This window comes from Prosopis cineraria, unplaced genomic scaffold, assembly GCF_029017545.1.
Source record: "Prosopis cineraria cultivar Desert tree isolate PC_DT_omini unplaced genomic scaffold, ASM2901754v1 PC13, whole genome shotgun sequence".
Taxonomy (NCBI): Eukaryota; Viridiplantae; Streptophyta; class Magnoliopsida; order Fabales; family Fabaceae; genus Prosopis; species Prosopis cineraria.
The window spans coordinates 26,761,224-26,785,147 of NW_026555344.1; the positions used below are offsets into that span (position 1 = coordinate 26,761,224).

At 30.2% G+C, this 23,924-nt stretch overlaps 2 protein-coding genes across 4 annotated transcripts; both read right to left on the reverse strand.

The window, feature by feature from the left end:
• Positions 1-1,775: 1,775 nt before the first annotated feature.
• LOC129290403 (protein HEADING DATE REPRESSOR 1) lies at positions 1,776-5,783 on the reverse strand. Its single transcript, XM_054927163.1, has 3 exons — positions 5,485-5,783; positions 2,891-3,228; positions 1,776-2,299 (listed from the first exon to the last, which is right to left on the reverse strand). The coding sequence occupies exons 1-3, from the start codon at positions 5,588-5,590 to the stop codon at positions 2,087-2,089; spliced, it is 657 nt and encodes a 218-aa protein (XP_054783138.1). The 5' UTR covers positions 5,591-5,783; the 3' UTR covers positions 1,776-2,086.
• Positions 5,784-11,544: 5,761 nt separating this feature from the next.
• Positions 11,545-18,301, reverse strand: LOC129291684 (ubiquitin receptor RAD23b-like). 3 transcript variants are annotated; one of them, XR_008588744.1, is made up of 13 exons: positions 18,094-18,301; positions 17,233-17,394; positions 15,874-15,912; positions 15,700-15,779; positions 15,564-15,608; positions 14,172-14,349; positions 13,964-14,098; positions 13,800-13,862; positions 13,093-13,140; positions 12,902-13,011; positions 12,603-12,681; positions 11,827-12,066; positions 11,545-11,679 (listed from the first exon to the last, which is right to left on the reverse strand). XR_008588744.1 is itself a non-coding variant. In XM_054929163.1 (12 exons), exons 1-12 carry the CDS (start codon positions 18,157-18,159, stop codon positions 11,950-11,952), a joined length of 1,122 nt encoding a protein of 373 aa, XP_054785138.1. In that variant the 5' UTR covers positions 18,160-18,300; the 3' UTR covers positions 11,545-11,949. The 3 variants fall into 3 exon arrangements, 2 of the variants coding, with proteins under 2 accessions (XP_054785138.1, XP_054785139.1); XM_054929163.1 differs by having other exon boundaries at positions 11,545-12,066; positions 18,094-18,300; XM_054929164.1 differs by having other exon boundaries at positions 11,545-12,066; positions 17,233-17,426; positions 18,094-18,226.
• Between the last annotated feature and the right edge of the window lie 5,623 nt (positions 18,302-23,924).

The following is a 23,924-nucleotide window of genomic DNA, read 5'->3' on the forward strand; positions in this document are numbered from 1 at the left end:
AAATATTAAAAAAAGAAAGATATAAACAGATTTTTTATTAAAATTTATTTTTATCTTATAATTAAGTGATGGGAAAAAATATATAAATATTAATTAAATAGATATGAAATCTTAATAAATATAATTAAATCCAAATCAAAATCTATATCTATTTAATTATAAAATATGCACTTATCAAATATTAATAACAAGAATCTATTATATAATAAATAATAATTCACATGTCTTGATTTAATGGGAAATAAGCACATTAAGTATATAAAGCAAGGTATATAAGGTTTTCCCTAATAAATATGGGCAAGACTTACATACTTAATCTTATATGTTCTTAATATACTTATATCCAATCAAATCATGACAAATAGATTTTAATGTGTTAATAATATTAATAATAAGGATTTATTTAGAGAAAATAATCTATAAAAGATATAATTGCTTTGATTTAATTGGAAATGTTAAATGTCCTTAGCTTTGTCTAAATGCAACAAGTTTCTAACTTTATACCTATTAAATAAATAAATTTCAAAAATAAAATAAGCTAACATTTAATAACCTTATCAACATTTAATAGGAGTAAAAGAGTAAATATAATATAATAATTAATAATCATTGAGGTGTTTTATAAATATAATCTTCCTATCCTACTAGAGGATTATAAGTTTTGATTTGACCTAAACATGAGGTATAAATTTTATATACAAGGAGACTACATATCTTTTTATATCACCATCTTTTTCCAATGCAAACAAACATGAACACTAAAATTTAGATTTTCATACAAATTTTAGTTACCTCAAGAATGGAAGAAGTTAGAAATTGTAAGTCCGCTTGGGTGAGTTATTTTTTACATCCCAAAAAGACTTTTTAACTTTTAGAATGTGAAAAATTGTTTAGATGTATTTTAAAGAGATCAAGTGTGTTTTATAAAAGTACTTTTTAATGGGTCTGAATGTCAATTTTCGAAAGCTCAATTTGCTTGCTTTTTAAATGTAACGTAAAGGATGCAATTATTAATGACTCGTATTGACCGTGATACCCTTATTATTTTGTCATCTCTTCTTGTGACTCCCATCTTGACTCCTCCTTTATTATTTTATGTTATTTTAGTTTTTTTCACATTTTTTAAACATTTTTAATATATTATATTTGTATAACAATAATTACAAGTTGTCATAAATTAATGTTCTTTTTTATTATTATATATTTTAAAAGCACAAATCATTATTAATCCAAACAACTTTTAGTTTATCAAACTAACTTTAAAAAAAACATATCCAAATATAAATTTTGTTACAACAATTGATTTTTCTTAAATTTACTTTTACCAGATAAACTTTCAATTAATGGACTTTTAACAAATTAAAACCAAACACACACTTAGATAAGTTATCATACTCTCTTCGGTCTAATTTATAAGGTACTTCTAATCAAATCACATGAATTAAGAAAATATGGTTGAAATTAATTAAGAGTATTGATTTTTCAAAAAAAAAATCCTATAGAAGTCCCAAATTATCCTTAATTTAACCTCACCTTTAAATCAAAAAGTCAAACAAATCGCCCAAATAAATCAATTGAATATTTAGGCCTTTTTGAAAATGAATCATTAGTGCTTCATCAAATTTTATAAGATGTCTTGTACCAAAAATTAAGCAAGGCTTTTAGAAAATATTTTATGTCAAGGACTGAAAGAAGTAAATCAATTTGTCAGTTATGCTAAATTTGTCAGTTATGCTAAGATGGTTGAAGTCAATAAACGAAGACGAAGAAACATGTGATGTAGAATTGCATTCTCTCCAATTGAGAGGAGCATGACACTAATAAACCGCAATAATACAGTACAGTTCATGAGAGATTTACATTATTCTTTGTTCAATAAACAAATACTATGTTCAGTTCGATTTGATACCTTTTCGCTAACCTGGGAAGAGTTTATAAATACATGCACTCCACTGACTCAACTATATATAGTAGCAAAACGTAAGCACACCCCACCAAAGCTTACTTGAGAAAAAGAATTAATAAACAGACACACACATGGAGCATAATATATAGCAATAATACTGCAATACTCCTAATAATCTAATTATGGTTCATCATGGCCTTCATCATCATCAGCCATTTGCTCATTTTCTTCTTGTATCATGTTCATGAGCATGTTCACTTGTTCTTGAAGCATTGCATTTTCTCTCTCAATTCGAGCACGTTTGCTCTTCTCTTCCAAAAGCTGCACTTGCAGATGCTCCAGACATCTTGCATCCTCCTCCAATTGTTGGTTCAGCCCGTCGATTTCCCGGTCCTATGACCAAAAATTCACCAAAATATCTCAGCTTCTTCTTCTTCTTTTTTTTTAAAGAGGGAAAATATCACCTGAGAACTTGTAGAAAGTTTTTATATCAAAGAAAAACCTTAAAAATCTGAAATTGCAAAGCACCACCAAGCACGTATCTGAAAATAAAATTTTGTAAGAAAAGACCTAATCAACTAAGATTTTATGGATGTATCAATAAGTATTCATTTAGATTTTGACAAGTACCCGTATGTAATTAATAACAATTTATTTGGAAATGAACAAGTTGCAAAAACTGCCGACACATGTTTAATTGTAAAAGTATTAGTCCTGCATAAACAAACATCCATATAAGTTTTGACAAGTAACCTCATGTAATTAACAACAACCCATTAAATTATTAAACTTCATTAAACATTAGGGTTAATTAGATCTTTTCTTATAAAATCTATAGGTACCAAGATAGTACAGTGAAATTTCATATTGTTAAGGTCCTTCTTTGATATTAAAACTCTCCAAGTATCCTTATAAGATATTTTCCCCCTTTTTATTTATTGATAAGGGATTGGAAAGTTAAGGTGGGGATGAAAGTATCGTCACCTTTCTGTTCATTTCTTGGATGGCAATCCTGCGCATGCTTTCGACGACATCAACATTGACAAGCTTTCGCTTCTTCCCGATCAGCCATCCCTTTGGATAGTTTGCAGATTCAAAGTCAGGAGGAGGCAGTAAAGATTCAGCTGATGGCCGTCGGCCATTAATGTTCTGTATAGGCTCTAATGGTTCAAATAACGCCTTTCGACGCTCAGAGAGCTCAGGAACAGGAACTGCAGTGAAGTCCTGCATCATCTCCTCAGCAGAAGGAAGTTCTTCCTGTTTGCTGGGTGGTATATTAGCACTTGCAGTATCGTTTGATACCTCTAAATTCTTCCCGCTAGCTGTGGGCAACAAGTTACCATTCTATTTCCAACTAATCTAGCCATACCATATCCATATTATTTGCACAACTAAAGCGAAATTACCCATGAAGGAAACAGAACAAAGCAGGAGAAAAATTTAGCAAGAGAAGTGCAAGCTGCTAAGAAGAGGGCCTTGTTCCTCCATCACTCAAGTTCGTTTCCTTGGAAAATTAGGAAATTTTCTATTTAATAAAGATATAAGAAAATTATATTATTTTTATACTTCAGTCTATTGTTAAGAACTTTCTAATGCCACTGTCACTGTAAGCTAACATTATCACCAGGGACTGTCAAGTGCTGCATTTATGCCCAAATAAAAATGTGACCATAAAAACTGTTCTAATGAAACAAGCAATAGAAATTTTTTTCATATGGACGAAGTCTTTTAAGAATAGTTTTTCCAAGGACCAAACATAGCCTGAGATCCAAACCTTTATTCTACTATTGAAGTTCACACCAACACATTTTAAGCCAGAAGCTTAAACTTATAACAGGTTCATTTGGGTGAAAAAGATATATCAAATGCACTGTTTCCATCAAACCCTAAATATCTTAGGCACTTAATTTCTTTCTGAAATAAGGGAGGAGACCTGCCAAAATGAACATTCCTCCTTAAACAAATGGAATTAATAAAGGCTATAAATGCATTCATTTTTTCATTTACATGCTTATACCAAGTACCAAGAGTTTCTTGTTCTTCTGATATACCCATTAAAACATGAAGATCACACATAAATTTAAGGTTTTGCAGCTAAATAAAATATCCGCCCTCTATTTTTAGAGACAACTTAACTGCAGTTTTTAACTATTTTTTACATGTTTTCACAAGAAATTTTAAAATGGAGAAATTTTACATCTCAACAACACATGATTCAGTCTTTTAAGAAAAATTCATTCATCTTATATTATTAATGAAAAACCGGCGATAAAAACTTGAAAAATTCATTTGCAAGCATGAACATGAAGCCTGCTTGAATTTCAGCCCAATGGCACCTAAAAATGTTTGACAATGTAGGGCCCATCTATCACAAGTTATACGCAACCGACAAGTATCTTGTTCTTGCTGGACGAAGCTGAAAAGACTTCGTTTTCTTGAGTGAATAAAGACTTTACTTTTACTCAGGTTTGGCAAAGCCTATCAATGGCATATCATTGCTTCAAACTTGATTGAGTAAGAATTAAAAAACAATGGTGTGTGCTCAAATGCTAATGTTGTCACACTATGCCAAACAGAAATTTTGACTAAAATACTAGATTTTAATCGATAAGAGCCATCAATAACCATGGGGACATCAAAATTGAGTTCTCCAAGAATCGTAACCTAAGATGTCTGCTGATCTTCTCAACCCCAACAACCAAGTGGTAGTTTTGTAAAGCAAAAGGCAAATATATATATATATATATATATTTATATAAATTTCGGAACGATACAAATTTCAATTATTTGGTCTCTGAATATGATATAAAGTATATACACTCAAACATGCACTAACAAGTAACAAGCATAAAAAGCCTTTCAAAGTTATATTGTATCGGAGATAAGGGGTGAGATTTGGAATCGAAAGATACATTTTCCATTTTGTGAATAAAAAAATATATGGTGAAAATATTAAATATCTTTTGCAAAGTCCAAGGGATAACGTTACTATAGGAATAGCACTTGCTACTCGGGAAGAGCTAGTGCAAAGTAAATAATTATTAATTATGGATTAATTTAGTAATTTTCTTTACTTCCTTTCTTCTGCTAATATAAACTGGGATTTTATAATAATTTACGTACTAAAATGAGAAAGACTCGGAGTTTGGTATGCTAATCATAACAAACAAAGTAAACCTTACCAAAAAGTCATACCAACTGACAACTGTTAACTACTGGTGCAATTTTCTCTTTCTCGAAGCCCCCGGAAAAAAAGCAATATGTAATTCGTGAACAATTTTGCGCACACATCAAACCCAGAAATTAATAGAACAAAAATGTAAAAATTTATTTAAAATATGTGAAATCGAAAAATTAGTATTACTATATAATTGTGAGAAGGGTGGGCAATGGCGATGCCCAGAATAGAATTCAACTACAATTTGCGTTCGAAAATCACCATAATCATTCAATCACATACGAACAGCTTAGAAACTACACTTTCAAGTATGGATTTGTGAATCTAAACGAGTATGGAAGTGTAATTGAAGAAAATTAAACTCAAAATTAACAAGCTAAATCAAACAGACTTGTAGTACCTGATCTCCGTCGAGATTTCCAGCCAATCCTAGTGGAAGTCACCGGAGAAAATCCATTCAAAGCCATATCGGCGGCCGTCTTCCTCTCTCCGTCATGAATTTCCATTGAAGCATACAAGATCAGAGAGAGGGGGGAAGAGGGAAAGAGAGACCGAGACTTCAAATTACAGTCAAGATTCAGAGCCCCACGTTTCAGAGAGAGAGAGAGAGAGAGAAGGGTTCTTCTTCTTCCTATGCGATGATTATGCTTTTCGCTTTCTTCTTCTTCTTCTGACTCTGATTTCTGATCTCTGAGAAGAGTATGTCCCTTTGTGTGAAAACTACGAGAAGAAGATAAATTCAATGGGGCCGTACGATGTAGATTTGGACGGTCGAGATTTCTTGATGGGGGTGGAAAATTTATGTCGAAGACTTGTCCTTTTTTTTTTTTTTTAATTTATCGTCGTTGATTCCATCTAAACTCTGCAATTTCTTATTTGTCTGTTTTATTTTTTTTGGCCAATTCTTATTTGTCTGTTAGTGCTTGGAAATAATCACTTGAAACCACCATAAATGATAAAATTTATATAATTAATTTTATATATTTAATATATTTATATTTAATTAAATTATCACAAGTGAATTTTAATATATTAATTAATTAATAATAAAAATTTATTATAAATAAATATTTTATAAAAAATTTATATGTTTTAATTTAATTAAAAATAATATACTGAATGCATAAAATTAAATATATAAGTTTTCCTCCCAATAAAATTAAGCATTTTCAGAAAAATGTGAAATTAATTTTATTTTTTATAGAATAAAATATTAGAAAAGATACATTTTTTTATTCTTTTTTATATGCTCTCTGGAGATCCTACTTCCGCGTGGATGAATACAATAATTATTTTTTATATAATACAATAATTATATATTTACTACCAAAAAGAATGTGTGTGTGTGTGTATATATATATATTCACGTAAACTAAAGCTATCCCCCTCATATATATATATATATATATATACATACATATAAAAGGTTAAGGAATTAGTAAAAATGCACGATCCACACGAGGTTCATGATGAATAGGATTTGCTTGATTTTTAATAGTGTGTACACACTGCGCACTACATACCCACACACAATATATAAATATATATATATATATATATATCAGTGAGGGGTTGCACCCTCTCACTTTGCAAAAAATTATAAATAGGACATATAAAATTTATAACTTTACACCCCTATTTTTATTATTTTACACCCTCTAAATTAGATGAAAAACATTTAGGTTAAAAAATTTATTAAATATATAATATTTTAATGATTTAGGTAATACATGAAGCGCATATTTATAATATAAAAGACCATATTAATTCATTTAATATAATTTTTAAAATAAAAAATGATGATAAAATTATTTCTGTTATTATAATTTTAGTCATAGCATAATTATTATTTTAAAAAAATTAATTTATTATTAAATTATTTTGCGCTCCTAACAAAAGGTCCTAACTCCATCACTGTGAATTATATGAATTTATAGCATTGATTGATAACTTCACAATAATGTGATTTTAATTTTGACCTCATGCTGGTGGATAACTCACATATTGTTTTATATAATATGGGAAAAATTAATAATTTATTTCCTATAACTTTAATACATTTATAATTTAATTGTGTTCTCCTTCAAATTTCATCTATTTATTGGTCCTTATAATTTTAGAAAACCATCTAATCATTAAGAGATTGGGTTGTGTATATCCTTGCTTTGTTAGGGCTTTATCCTTCCCTTCTCATGGACAACAATGCTGTGGGTGTGTAGGAATCTCTGGAAGTGATTTGGAAATTTTGATTTGTGGAATGGTAGAACTTATTTGTGGCTAATATTGTGACAAATGAACAATGATGTTTGGATTTCATCTAATGAACGACGAGCATCTCACTTATAAATAAAAGTGGAGTGTATAAATGTGAAGGTGTTTGGATTAAATATAAAACGTTGCTCAAATAAGTTACAAAAAGTAGTTGGGCTAAGTAATCAAAACGTCAAGCCTAATGTAAATAAAAGAGGTCGGTTCCAAAGCTCAATAAAGTACACAACAAGTAAATATACCAAAATCCTGTCAACTGTAAATATTAGATCGTCGGCACAAAGACACGATCTTAAATAATGCCGAAATCTACGCTCGAGTAGTTCGATGAAACGGGCTAGTTATCAAAATAGAGAGACTGTGTCATAAGTTTCGCGAAATTTTTGATTTTTCAGCAAATAATGCTAAGTCCCAAGGAAAGGGTTTTTGCTATTCGACACTATAAATAAAAAAAAATAAAAAAAAGCTAGTCAACACTTAATCAAGAGTCACATTTTACATTTATTAGCCCTTTTTCGGTTCTTAGTTTTAGTCTGTAATTTTTTACACTTCAATAAAATTATACACTTGTTCTATCAAAATTTTATATCTTTTTACATTTGAGTGAACTGTGATAAGGAAACTCAAGAGCCTTTTCGTTGTCTATTAAAACTTAATGTCTTTAACATGCCTAATATTTATTGTTTAACTACGAACATAAAGATTCTTCTCTCTCCCACCTAGCAAGAATAATCTTTTGAAATGAATTTTCTTTTTGTACTCATGCTCATGACAGTTTTTTCATTAAATATTAATTATTTTTATTATTAGTTGATAAAAAAATTACAAAAAAAGGGTTTCAAACATTACAAATAAATATCCAATAAAAAATTAATACCAATTCAGTCCTAAACGTTACAAATAAATGTTAGGGAATTAAATAATTAATTTTATTTTTTACTAATGTAAAATATCAAAAGTACTATTTTAATCAAAACACGATAGTAAAGTGGCGATGAAAATAGAGAACGCGTGCAGTCTCATCGCGGTGCCCATCAAAGGTCATTCGATTTAGGGAACAACTAACGGAACGGACATCTGGGAACGGATCTTACGTCATTCGCCTTTACATCAGGGGGAAGCATAGGTGGTGTAAATATGAAGTATGGACCCATGCACTTACGTTGAACTCTTATGTTTTATTTATAGAATAAAGATAATATTTATTTTAATTTTATTTATAAGATACTTCAATAATTTTATTTTTATCATTCTATCTTTATTAAATATTAAAAAATTATTAAATATTTAGAGTAAAGTTAACATTTTATTAAATTTTTAAATAAAGTTAATAAAATTTAAATTTTTTTTATTCTGATAAAAATATTAAAAATAAATTACAAATAAAATTAAAAAAATATGAAGTGACTTATAATTAAAATTAAAAAAATTATGTGAGTTAGACTTCGATACTCATCATTGTAATGGTATCTAACTCCTTTAAATATTATTTTAATGGTTCAAAAATTAAGAATTTTGAATAATAATTTTTTTTGGGCAAAATGACAGTTATTTTTATTTTAAATCCTATGTCTATTAAATTTTTAAATTATTAAAATATAAAAATAAATTTTTATTAAACCTAGACCACCTAGTTTTGACACGAATGGTCTGACTTCTGGGCCCCAAAATTCGTCAGTCATTTGTCTGTGAAGCACAAGCACATAGTCCCTAATTTGTTGATAATGTGACTTTTATATAACTTTTTAAAATATATTGATGTTAATGTCAATGATGATACTGGTGATGATTACAATGGCTCACCTTTTTTTTTTTAATTGAAATTTTGTTTTATTTTATTTTGCTTAAATGATACATGATGTAATATGTTATCAATATTTTAATCATCAACTTAAAACAATAACTATTTAAATTAAAAATACCAAAAAAAATTATGAATGCCTAAATTAAATATGAACCCTTCTAGGAAGAACATGCACTGAAATACATTTCTCAGGATACATACTGGACATCGACTCCACCAGAAAAATGTTATTTATTTTATTTTTCTTTCTACATACACTCCCTCCATTTCTGTATATAAAAAAAATTATACTATACAATTTAAAAAAATTAATTAACCATAATAATTATATCTAAAAATAAAAAAATTAAATTAAAATATCCTATATTAATCAACATAAGTATGTATTAATTTTTCGGTAATATAAATTATGAAGGATAATTTATCAAATGTGTAATAAATATTTATTGAAATGAGTAATTTTGTTTAGATAAAAAATAAATAAAAAGTAATAATTTTTGTAATAATAAAAAATTGAGGGAGTATTTAATTTGTATATCTAATATATGAGACTTCACTATATGAATGAGAGATACCTCGTCCGTAATATTTAGAGCATGATTATAGTACTCATTATTGATTATCCCCGGAAATCAAAACAATTCTGACACGTGGCGACTTCATTCTAAGACTAGTTGTTTGGTTCAACCCAGAGCTGTGCTTAATAAAATAATAAGTTTTTAATGTTTGGGTAAGACATACTATTTGAGTAAAAAAGTATATCTTTTAAAAAATATATAAAATATAATAAATATTATTTAATTTTTTAAGTTTTGTGTCATTTTATATTAAGATGCCATATATTTGAGTGTATTATTATAGATGTTTTAAAAAAATTGAAAGTATTTATATCATTATATTTTTATTATTTTAAATTTACAAAATATCTTAGAAAATATTTAAAATGTATTTTATTATTGATTTTTTGATTTTAAGACCCACATAGTTTTTGTAAAAATTTGTGAGCCTTACGCATGGTTTAAGTATCCCAAGAAATATATTTTATATAATAAAAAATATTTAATTTTAAAGTGAAAATTAAATTAAAATGTATTTAAAAAATAAAAAAATTTGATAATTTAGGTATTCTAGCTAGCTCGAAGAGGTTAGGCCGAGCTCGGTTATTCGAGTTCTATAAGTTTGAACTTATTCAAGTAGGCTCAAACTAAGTCCGGCTCAAATATACCAATCCTCTTATCAGCTCTACTTCATTCTGCTCAAGTTGCAATTAACTATTTTTGTCATTTTGGGTTGAATCCAAAATGGTGGCTTTGAATCTAACTTGAGTGGTGTTAGTGGGTGTTTAGACGATGCTCAAGAAGTCAAATGAAACTTGTTAATGATTCTAAAACGCATTTAGTCAATGAAAATGTGAGATATTACTACTCAGTTTAAACCCCAATACATATAAAAAGAAAGTATTTTGTTTTTGGATAATGAATATCTCTTGACATTTCATGGCTTGATTATTAGTTGCTAATTCAAAATTCATGTAGTAATTACATTATTTGACCAAAAAAAGGTAAGTGCATTTGCTAAGAATTTGACTATAACTTACAAAATTATAAGATCAAATCGAATTATAAATATGAAACCTTATTGATAGCTAGAGCCAAGAAATCAACAGGCCGCTTAGCCCATAAGCCAGTACCCCAAAATTGATCATTTTTTAAAATTCAATCTTTATGCAACGAACTCATGACCTGATAGTGAGCCCATTTTTATTAAATTTTTTTATTTTTTAAAAATAAAATTTTTAATTCTAATAAATAATAGAAATTTTAATTTTAAAATATAAATATATATTTTAAAATTTAAATACAAGGGTGAAAAAAAAATGCCTAAATGAACCACTTGAACCCTTTTTTTCAACCCTATCAAGATTAAGCTTCAAAGCTCAATTTCTTTAAAAAATTATAATTTTTCAAATTCAAACCCTTACAAAAACAGGCTTAAATAGACAATTTATCAAAGTCAACCCTTATTCCCAATTCTATTAGTAAACAATTTATAAGCACCTCTACATATACTTCAAACCTGGAAACTTGCTTCGACCTTGCTAAGTTCTGAAACCTAACTCACCCTAAACTTTCTTATAAAACAAAAACAAATCCTGATGTTAAGCTATCCTGCTCTCATTCTTATAGCTTTTATATAATATTTTAATTTAATATATAATTCAATTACAACAATTTCATCATGAACTAATTGCCATCAAACCAAGAAACTCCAAAACAATACCCCCAACCGTTTCAATAACCAAATGACCAAAGTTCAGTTAAAAAAAAAAAAAAAAAACACCAGAGTTCTGTGTATCTTGGACAGGAGAGTGAAGGAAGAACTTGAAACTGAGACAAGTAAAATCAAGCACTGTATTACTCAGCAGCAATACACAATCCAATAAATCCCCTCTTCCACTAACCAAAACAACAAAGGAACTCAGGCCTAAAAAAAAATACATCATCAAAACAGCTGAAGCTCAAACTGCAAAACACAAAGTTAACAAGAGTTAATACATAATAATACCATAAATTATCAACTTCAGTTTTGACCTTGGTTATTTCTCAGGGAAGACACCTTCAGCCTTCTGTCATAGAAACTGGATTCTAAAACCAGTTGCGTAGTACTCACACTGATTCAGTGAAACACGTGGATCGTCCAAGTACACACTCTTCCCGATTAAATTCGCCGAGGAAGACACATCTTGGGAAAAAGGAAAGAAAACTGTAAATCAATGTAGGTTAGTGATTCAATTCAATCCTCAAAATCCCCAGCATTCTCCAATAAGTAGTTGGCTGCCAATTGCTCGTCGCGGTCACATGCCAAAAATGCCTCTATGACTGAGGCTCTATCAAATCCCATTGCTTCAAGCTAGGCAAAGTAAGTAGGAAGCAATCAACAACCATAGAAAATTAAGAGGCGAAAGTCAGGGAAGTGGAAAGGACTAACGAGCACTTGTTTAGGAAATACTCCCTCTGTTTTTGAATATAGGAAAATTTCAACCCACTTAGAGTTTAAGAAAATTACTTAATCATAATCATTATGTTTGAAATTGAAATATTTGAACTAGAATGCCCTTGTGATTAATGTTTACTTTTTCCCTCTAATTTAAATGATACTATCAATTTATGAGGGACAATTTACGAAAAATGTAATTAATGCTTCTTGAAATTTGTAGTTTTGCTTATAATAAAAAACAAAAGAAACATAGAGTAGTTTTTCTGATATTTGAAAACGGAGTAGTATAAGATTTGAATCCCGTTGGGGAAATTCTCACTTCACTCAATCGCAAAATGATGAACTGATACACGGTCTGATTTGGACAGTCCAGGTTTAAAGATTTTGACTGAAATGAGAAATCCTTCAATTTAAGGGATCCAAGGCCAAGAAAATGAAGACCAGCATACCCTTCCGATTGCCTCCTGTTCCGCTGGTGTCACATTGATGGAATGAGGCATGTCTTGCTCAGGCTGGTCAAACATGTCACTGATGCAATAGACAGGTTATTTTTCTCAATTCCAAAAGTTCACGAGCTAACAAATTCAAGGGAAGAAAATGAACCCTCCAACACATTGCAAAGAATCACTTTCATATTACATATCATAATGATATGCCAAGAGGTCAACAGACAAGAAATGTAACTTTATAACAGAAGTATGAGTATGGCATCAAGTCCTGGACCATATATGACAATCAATATACTTACCCTTCAGAACCTTCCATGGGTTCACTCATTAACTGGAGAAATTCAGCATGATGCTCCTGAATTAGTGTTAATAGATGAGGATTCTGCTTTCCAAGCTCTTGAAGTACAGGCTGCAATGAAGTGTCTTGTTCTTTAGACATTGACAACAGACTTACAGAACAAAAGACGGGGGTAATTAAGAAAATAAATACCTGCAGAATTTGAGGATTAGAATGCACCATTGATCGCAACGCTTGAAACTGAAAAAGCACACACAAAGAAACAGATAGTTAAGAACAACCAAATCAAAATTAAAAGTTCGATAAGAATTGCAAATTATGTGCAGGATGTTGTCCAGCCACAGCCGTCTATACAGGCACAAGTGATATCACTCGTATAATGACTACAGTGAGGTCAATTAGTCGAATAAGGCTTGTTCTTGTTGCATACTAGAGGAGAAAGTCAAGGAATTAAATTTATCACTTTTCCTATAGATATCCCTGAACTTGAATTGTCCCACTCAACATCATGAATGAACAAAAATGAGGTAAACCGATTGTCCTAATTCCACTTTGAACCTAAATGTAATGTCTTTATGTCAAATACCAGTTAAACATATATAAATTAAATATTTTACTGGCTTAGATTTGCATGACAAAAATTGATAGAGGTAGAAGAGAGAGAGAGAGAGAGAGAGAGAGAGAGAAGGCAGAAGGGAAATAGAGAGGAAGAGAAAGACTAATTCCATTCATAATAACTCATTACAACCTAGATACCTATTTATAGAGAATATATCTAAATACTCAAACTACCCTTATATTCCTAATTCCCCTAATTACCCCTATTATTCCTAATTCCCATGTATAAAAAATGCTTCAAAAGATCGGAAGCACTGCAATTATCATAACAACAAACTGACCTGGGGATTGTTTCTAAGGAATTCCAGAGATCCAAGTCCAGCTCCAGTACCAGAAATTGTCTCCTACAAGTGTTTCAACCTTCAGCACAAGATAGAGCGCAACTAGCAGCAGCAAAAGATGCAAATAGCAAGGCAGTTGATGGATTCACAATCATAAGTTCTACCTGTGGAAACATGTTTAATGGTGATGTATTAGGTGCCCCAGAAACACCTCCAGCAGTGGCCCCTCCTGTTTCAGTTGTCTGACTGCCTGGGTGATGAGGAACTGGTATGGCAACCTCTGCTGCTTCAGGGATTCCCTTCACATAGAACAACAGAATTACTTAAATCCATAAACTTTGACAGATTTAGACATGAACAGCAGAGACATACAGAATACAAGTAATCCACAGCACGCTCTGGGTTATTATAGGCTGCCCGAAGAGCACGTATAACTGTCTCTCTGTCCCAGTTGCCACTTCCCATGTCCATGATTTGTTGAATAGTCCGCTCAAGATCACCGCCGACAGCTAAATTTGAAGCAGCCTGACCATAAGTATCCACAGGCACACTGCAAAATTAATCAAGGCAATTGTTTTAATAAGCTATCACTAGAAAGGGGCAGGGACAAACAACTTCAATACACAAGTTCACAGGTATGTCTTCCTCCGCAAGTGATGACAGAATATGCTGATTAGTTGAAGAGAAAGGAAAGGCAAACAAAGATACCATTCTAGAATCATCTGTAAACAAGTTTAAACATGAAGTATTGTGATTGGTAGGATGAAGAACCTTACCCCAAAAGCTAGCTATTGAGGTAGGAGAACCAATCCACTTAAATACCCAATTGAGCATCCCATAATACTCAATGTGGAAATTGGTATCCCATACTACCAAGTCTCTATCGATTGGCCCCTCATAAAAAGCTGATGTCTTGATAGTTACACTCCATGGCACTTAACTTCCTGCCAAGTAGAACCATCCATGGGTAGTCCTCTCCGAAATCGCCAACAACCAGGTTTTGATATCAATTGATAAGTACCTAAGTAGGATGGGAAACCCTACCCTAAAAGCTAGCTGCTTAACTACCCCATTGAGCATCCCATAATATTCAATGTGGGAATTGGTATCCTATACTACCAAGTCTCCATCACTCTACAAGAAGATTTTTAAGATAAAAGGAAAATGTTTCACATCCTCCCTAACACAATAACCATACTTTCTTAAAAACAAGATTTCATGTTGCTGTTAAATTTTAACCTATTTTGTACTGTTGTTGTTAGGAAACCCTATTTTTGCTCAATTCATGGATTTTTATACTTAACACGTAATAGAGAAGCAGAGACTACCATACAAAGCTAGCAAACATCTTACTGAGATTATTGAACTGAGATCCTAAAATTTTAGTAAAGTGAGTAACCAAGCATCCATACAGGAATTGAAAACTGTAATACTCCTTATATTATTTGATCAACTTCATGACACATAATTTGGTTAGAAAAAATATGCCTATCACTAAAATTATGAGATAACGGCAAACCACAATAGTCAACAGTTAAAATACGAGGAAACAAAGCAAAATGATATGCCTTCTCAGGTAAAACTATGTGGTAATATTTACTCTAGAATGTAAAACTAACAATTAAAAGGTACTTTCCCATCAGCATTCCTTTATGAGTAATTAATAACTGATTAACAGCAGAATATAGCAACTTCATGAATAGAAAATTTGCTAGAATTAACTCAGTAGATTAACAAAGGTAGAGACAATTTCATGCACCATACTTTGTAGTCGTAACGTTCGCTGCAGATGAACTGTTCGTCATAGACCTGCAAAACCAAATTTATTTTTTTAAAAATAATTTAAAAAGCAGATGAGACATAAGTCGGATATAAATCATCTAGAGGATGAAAAACTCACCGAGTACTTTGTACTGGAAGTTCAGGTACAGCAGGAGTGGAATTTTTTGTTGATACAGCCGTACATGGATTGTTAGCAGGCTGACACATGCATGAATAATCCATATATCAAACAGTGAAGACAAGAAAGAGAAACTAAATGCCTAAATACAATAAAAATGAGTGAGAAGCATGCCTGAGAGGATGAAGCTCCAGCTGAACTTGAAGTTTTACTCTGCAAATGGAGAAAAACAATTGGTAGATCATGCAAAAATATCTTCACAAATGACAAACCAAAACACAACCACAGTAAGAGTAAACAAGCAAGAGGGCAAATATTGAAAAAGAAGCGAATTTAACAAATATGAACAGATGAAAGAATAGAAATGACAGCCATCTTACTTCGTCAAAGTTCTAACAGGGAGGGAAGGGGAGAGGGAGAAAGAGTCTAGGCAAAAGTTTTAGCATTTCATCACCATCACTTCCCCCATGATAAAGTGCAAAGAATTGAAACTTTCACAATCTAGGACTAGAGCACCATATGTATGGGCGAACAACAACGACGATAACAATTAATTCCATTAAATTAATAGTGACAGAAAGCCATTAATAGTTCCTGATCGTTGTCCTTAAGTAGATAACATACAATGGTTTAGGGTTCAAATACAATGGCCGTGTATATAACATAAAAAAGTCTGATGTACTAGTAAGGAAGTAAGGCGATCATCCAATTATAATACTATCTTGAATTTTTACATAATAGAAGTATACAAAAACTTTAAACTGCTATGGTATAGTAGGTTGGAAATACAGAGGCTTGTTTATCATTTCAATTGTTTCCTCCTATCTTGTTCATATATCAAGTAGATTTAGGGCAACTAAATGTGACTTTGGCTTGGGATTACCTTGTTCTACAGTCTAGACTGCCAGGTAGGCTGGCTTTACACTAGTTTTTAGCACCAGACAAACATTACAATGACATCACCACCACTTATGCCTCATAATTGCAACTGTAAGTTTAGTGGAATGACACCATAACCATATTAGTTGATGTAACATAAGCCAAGAAAAGAACTCTCCCAAAAGACTGACCCCATTAGGCAGAAGTGCCTGAAGACTAAATCACAAAGGTACCATCTTATATCTCAATTTTTGCAAAATGTGGAAGTATCAAATTGCCATCCAGTAACTAATTAGAGAAGTCTATGATAATTGACAAATCAATCAATGAGTTGGCAATATTTGGTCATGACAATTTATATTCCTCCAACTTTGGGCCCAAACAGAATTTTTTGCTAGGATTCTGATTCACCCCTTTAATATTGTCATGTAATATTTCTAGGATAACACAAAACAGTAAGCTTGTTGGCTGGTCATGAGCCATTTTTGGAACACTAACTGATATTTTAAATTGAATGAAATGAAAATCCAAAAACAATCCATCAAACAATGTAAACATGAGCACTATCATTGATAATTTGATGGATGAATTCTAAACAAGAAAAAGTTACAGTATACAATAGCATGCCAAAAACTATATTAGTAAAGAAGGTACCTTGCTAAGCATGACAACAAGAAATCCATTTTCAGAGACCTGGTTCTCTGCTAGTGTAGTTTCATCTTTCAAAACCTTGCCATTAAAAATAAGCAATTGTTGGCCACATGGGTAATTATCTTTTCCTTGTACATCTTCTATATTCTTCTTGACAGCCATGACCTTCAAGGGAAAATGATGAAATTTCAGCTAATCTACAACAACACAGAAATTACTATCCTACCGTCAAGCATCAATCTAAATAATCCTAGAAAGCGTCTCAGTTATATTTAAAACAAACGAGATACAGTTTTGCATTTGCTAAACAATGACAAATTCGTAATTGGCTCAAACTCTCTCAAAATTGCGTCAACAGCAATGATAAATGCACTTGAAATGTAACAAGTAACACTAAATCTCAGCTTCATCGTTCACCAAGTTAAAAGAAAGACTTCTGCATAAATTAGGAAGCTAGAAGAACAAACAAGTCAACACAACACAATGCAACTTTCCATCTTAAATATCCATATAAAGAATACAAAATACTATTTTGACGGATACAATGCAAATAACAACCAAGCTAAAGAACAGGGGACTCACAGGTACATCGGTTTAAAACTAAAAGTTATAATATTTAGCCCACAATTAGCTAAACAAAAACAACAATGATTTTGAATTACTCAAACTCAACGATTTCAATTCCAATTCCTAAATTTGGAAATAAACTAAATCAATCATACAGAACGTAGAATACAGCAGCGGAATTGTATTTCAGCTGGAAAATAGAGATTGCAAAAGGAAAACCGGAGAAATGAGAGATATTGGCAACTAAAACCCAGAGACAAAACGTGAAATAGCTGAATGGGAAGTGAAATTACTAACAGTGTCTGAAGGCTGAACCCTGATTTCGAAATGGCTTCCTTTCAAAGTCTTGACGGTGAGCTTCATGACGCTGTTTGCGATGGAGTGACGTCGGCAACAGTGGCTGTTTGAATTGAAATCCGGGGGAAGAGAGGAAAACCCTAGACACAAACAATTTCGCCTGTTGCAGAGAATCAAAAACAATAGCTCAATGCTTTCTTTTTCTATTTTTGTAAATTTGACTATATATAGCTGTCATATGGATGCCCATGGCTTCAAACTTACAAGAAAATCATTTTCATGTCCATTTATTTCCTTCTTTCTTCCTTTTTTTTGGTCTTCCTTTTTTTTAGTTGCTTACTTTTTTATAATTAATCAATTTTTGGGGGAACTTGCCATTTCCTTGTTCTTTTCAATTTTCATGCCCATTTAAAGTTTAATCCATGTTCTTTAAGTAGAAAAACTTTAAATATAAACAGTTGTTTGTTTTATGCATAGCATACACATAAGTTTGCTTCTTTCTTTTCTTTTTGAATTAAAGACAATGTCATTCAAAGAAAAATAAAATGATTACAAACTAAAGGTCATTACTAAAAAACTAAAAGTCCAACAGAAACATAAACTATTTTAAAATAAACAAAGACTCAAACATACAAATTCAATAAAATAAACTTGAACACATGCAAAACAGAAAACCGTTCTAGAGTCAAACAATTTCAAAAGCTCCAAACCACCTTTGAGTAGAGATAGCAGATGAGATATTTTTTAGCGCGACAAACATCATTTAAAACCAGCCCCAAAAGCAACACAAAGTTGTCTAGTTTGAGAAGAGCGAGCAAACTTATTTATAACATAAAACGACATAAATTATTTTAGATACAACAGAATTTCCTCCTTCAGTTTTTAAGATTTATAAAATAATTTTTACATATTTACAATCATTTTATTGCATAAATTATGAAATAAGTTTTTATGTCGCACTTTATTTTTATATATTTGTATATTAATGGAAATTGCCCAAACTTGAAATTTTAAGATAAGCTGATTTAACTCTTTGAATTAGTTAAACCAAATACCCATTAGTTCTAATTCCTTTTACTATATATATATATATATATATAGAGGCTTATGAAAGACTTAAGTTATAAATAAGACCCTAAGTAGTATACATAAATTTTAATATTAGTAACAAATATTTCTTATCTCTGAAGTTTAATCAAAATAATACCATTTGGTTCGTATCATTATTATAATTTTGTGATTTCAATTTGTTTAATTAAATTTCACATTCTTTCTAGCAAGCCTAAAATTAGGTCTTTTTGCTTATTGAAACCTAAGAATATCTTCTTAAAATAACAAAAATCAAATTAATTAGGTTAACCTAACTAATAATTATATAAGTTTCTACAATAAAAATCTTGGAGGAATATTAATGAAGAATCTTTAAAATAATGTAATATCTTATAAAAACTTCTAATAAATAAATATTAACATGTGAAATTCAAGTTTTAATAAGTATTCAATCTGTTCAAGTTTTTATGAAAAATATTAGATCATTTTATAAGTTTTTTGTTAATATTCTCCCATAAATCTTCGCACTTTTCTTCGCTTGCATAAACAATTGGCATCATTATAGGCTTTACAAGTTCATACTACCCCACACACATATACAGGAGATATTCAAGGGTTGAATTAGGATATATATATATATATATATATTGGTTGAATTTCAAATTTTTTTATCCCCATTAAATTCTACAAAGCCATAACATCTTCCATAACTTTACCATCTTAAGTCCAAATGCTATGTATGAACTCCAACTATATATCTTGATCATTCCATCACCATTATACTACTAAAAAAATAAAATTTTTTAAATACCATTTTTCCTAATTAAATTACATTTTAGCGATGGATTTATCCCTCATTAAATTCGTAACTAAAAAAGAGCTCGTTAAATTTAGAAAGTGATCATATTTTCCTTACTAATTAGCTAAAAAATTCCTCACTAATTTTTAGCGAGGGCCACATCCCTTGCTAATCCCTCACTAATATTATTTAAAATTCGATAACTTTAGCCAAGGATTAATCCCTCGCTAAATATACCTATATTTAAAAATGGTGATGCCACATCACCACCATGTTTGTGTCAACTTGTGACATGTCACCAATATCTTTGTGTCTTGTCAACGACCATGTCACCTACTATCTCGTGCCCCATTACCTACCACATGTGTAACAATTCATATATCACTTGCTTCTTACCATATACCATATTCATTATATTTATGCCAAAATCAAAACTTGAATCCTGGACCTCATACCTTCAAAGTCTTATACTCTTTTTCTTTAACAATTAAATTGAAAGGCACTTGTAATTATTATATGAGAAATTAAATATATATTATTTTACAAAAAAATTATTTTCAATTATTAATATGTTGAAAATATTTATATTTTATTTAAATTATTCTTTATATTATATTTTTAATAAATATTATTTTATTAATGAAAATTAAATTAAAATAAAGAAAATATTAAATATTAAATAATTTTATTTGAATATTTTAGTTAATTTTTAAATTTAATTTTTATTTTTAAACAAAAATAATTAAATATATAATTAAAAGTGATTGCCAAAGGTTAAATTTTTTTTATAGTAATTAGCTAGGGATATAATCCCTCACTAATTATTTTATTTTAGAGAGGAATTGGTAGTCATTTGCTATTTTTCTCGCTAATTATTTTATTTTAAAGAGGGATTGATAGTCCCTTATTATTTCCTTGCTAATATAGTCTCTTATTAATTTTAAATTGAGCTATAAAATCAACATCTCTCGTCAATTTTCTTGCTAATTTGATATTTTAAAGAGGAATAGACGATCTTTTATTAAATTTTTCTCATTAATTTCATTTTTTTAACAGTGTTAGATACATGAAATTTTAAGTCACTTGCGAAGATCTTTCTATATCACTATTGAAAGGGATCCATGTCGCTGTTTTAGCAAGTGACGTAGTTTTCTTTAACCACGTCTCTTTCAAGAAAAACAAAATGGCAAGTGATTCTTCCCAAGTTGTGTGTGTGTGACATTTATTTATCAAAATGTCATCGGTCTTTTTTTTTACGTCACTTTTTTATCAGCAACATAGATTATGTAAGAAGATAGAGTGCAGAAACATATCTTTGTTGACTTTGATAACAATATCTCTGATAGCGATGCATGGCCTTGTCTCCGCCTCATAGTAACCTAATCACAGTGATGGACATGAGTGTTTGATACATTGTAGATACATGGGAACTTCTTTGAGAGAGAAGAGGGAGAGGAAACCAGAATGGAGAACATGCTTGTTCTCTGTGTAAGTTATCTTTCTAGGTGGGAGAGTTATATGTATGTGTGCTTAATACCAGATAACCCGATATATCACTAACTAATAACAGGAAATTATTGTTTATCGAAAAAAAACAAATAACTACTCCCTCCAAATATATTATGGTAACCACCCATTAGATAATATAAATAATTATTAATATAAACAATTATTTAACTTAATTGGACCCTCCACTCACTTCGCCTAATTCATCAAAGATGCAACCCACATATTAATATGGTAAAAGTTATTTATTTATTTATTTATTGCAATAGCGAATGGCATAATGTAGGTGTTTTCTAGGTGGACATAGTTGCAGATAAGCTTGCATTCTTGCAATCTTCGCTCAACATGATGCATGTGCTCATGAAGATCTTTTTTTGTTTTTTTGAAATAAATGAAGATTATCTAATTGCCATTGAAATTTGTAAGACCTGAAGTCAAAACTGGTAGCCCACAATGACTTGAAGCACCTTTAATTTCTTATGGTCTTACTAGGGGACAAGAGTAGCGTCAATGGCTTAGACAAGTACCAACCACTAAATCTTTGGCAGGTATTGACATCTTTTTAGCCGCACAAAGAACTTTCGCAATCATGCATTGAACCTTCCCAATAGTACAACCCAGCACAATTCAAAATAATAAATCAATGGCTATAATAATTCGGAGTACATAAATCTCAATGCTCATGTACTTTTGATTTCTAAAAGCATGCATTCACTTCACTTATGGTTTTTCATAATGTATAACTGAAGCATCTTTTCCAAAATCTCACATGTTACTGTCAACATTACATAGTCCTTTATAATTAAATATAATAAAACTTACATGCAATTCAAAACCAAGCATATAAGTCAAATTAATCATAGTTAGCTTAAGCAAGCTTGATCAAGCCATGGACATCAACATCTTGATTACAAAAGTTAATCTACATAATTAATAATCTATTTATAAAAAAGTACTCCAGTTAAATGGAAATTATGACGTAAAGTCCCTAATTTTCTTCTTAACCTCAATTTAACTCAAATCCCGACTGCAAATAATTCAGAACTCCCAATACAACAAAACTACACCGATTAAATGTTTATTATAGCTCCATTCTCATATTTATACCCATTTCCATCATAATGACACAATATTAGTTATCATCTGATCCCTTCAAAATGCTAATAACTTCAAATACTTAAACCCTGAGTGTACATATTTGAAAAAAGTTGAACTTCATAGAAAATTAGTTAACGTGGTGCTTGAGAAGATTTAATGTTGGATCTTATACTCTCCCAGAAACATTTTAGTATTCAACCCCAACCTGCATCGCTTAGTATAATCCTTTTTACTTGTTTTATTCCCTTATAAAAAGGCAAATGAATATATAAATAAGTTAAAAAGAAAATTACAATTTACAAACTAAAGTAAAAGGAGTAAAGAAAAAAGAGTATGATAGCCAAATGGCCAGTGCTCATGATAAATAATAGTTTTAATATGTAATTTGGATTCTAAAATTATAGGTTTAGGAGTAATTTAAATCCTAAATTTATATTTGATACATTTTGGTCCTTAAATAATTAAGCTTGGAACAATTTCACTCCCATCATTAAATTCAAAGAAATGGTTGTTACTATTTTTTAAAAAGTGTGATTCAATGTGCAGTTTCCCTTAAAGGAGGGTGGGGGGGGAGAGAGAATGAAATTTGAGAAAAATTGCACATTAAAATCTATTTTTAAACAAATAGCAAATGTTTCTTAATATGACGGTGGGCGAAATTGCCTGAAATTTAATTATTTAGGGTTTAAATTTATCAAATACAAGTTTAAAATTTAACTTACCCCTGAACTTATAATTTAAAGTTCAAATTGCATATTGACTCTAGATAATAACATAAACTTGATCAGACACTTTGAATGGGAACTAAATATTTTTTGAGAACATATCCCTGCATTTCTGGTTCTCAATCAAAGCAAACAAACTTTTGAAACATTCAATTTTCAGCCAAGGAAATCCTTTCCACTAGGGTTAATGTTTAGTTGAGTTATTTTTATTTATTACTACCTCTGGCTTAAAATATAAACAGCTTTTGATAATAATCTACATATCAATAAAATCTGTATTATTATATTCTCTTTTTACTCTTAGTTCTAACTTATAATGAGAGTAACATCTCAATATTTATTTTTAGGAGTTAAGTAATATTATGAGGGAATTATTGTATGGTAAACAGAAATAATCATGTAAATATCTAAGCTAAATTTTAAGATTTTATTTTCAATACATGATTTTTGAAAAAAAAAGTTAATAAGGTTAAGGGGAATTAAATTAAACTATGTAAATTATTTTTACACTTGAGTGCTTCTAATTTTGTAAATATTATTAAAACTATATTGAGAAAAATATAGAAATTAAATTTTTAGTCCTTGGAAATTTTATGACAGTCTTGAAAAATTATAAAAAATTATGAAAGGTGAGTTGAAAATTTATAATATCA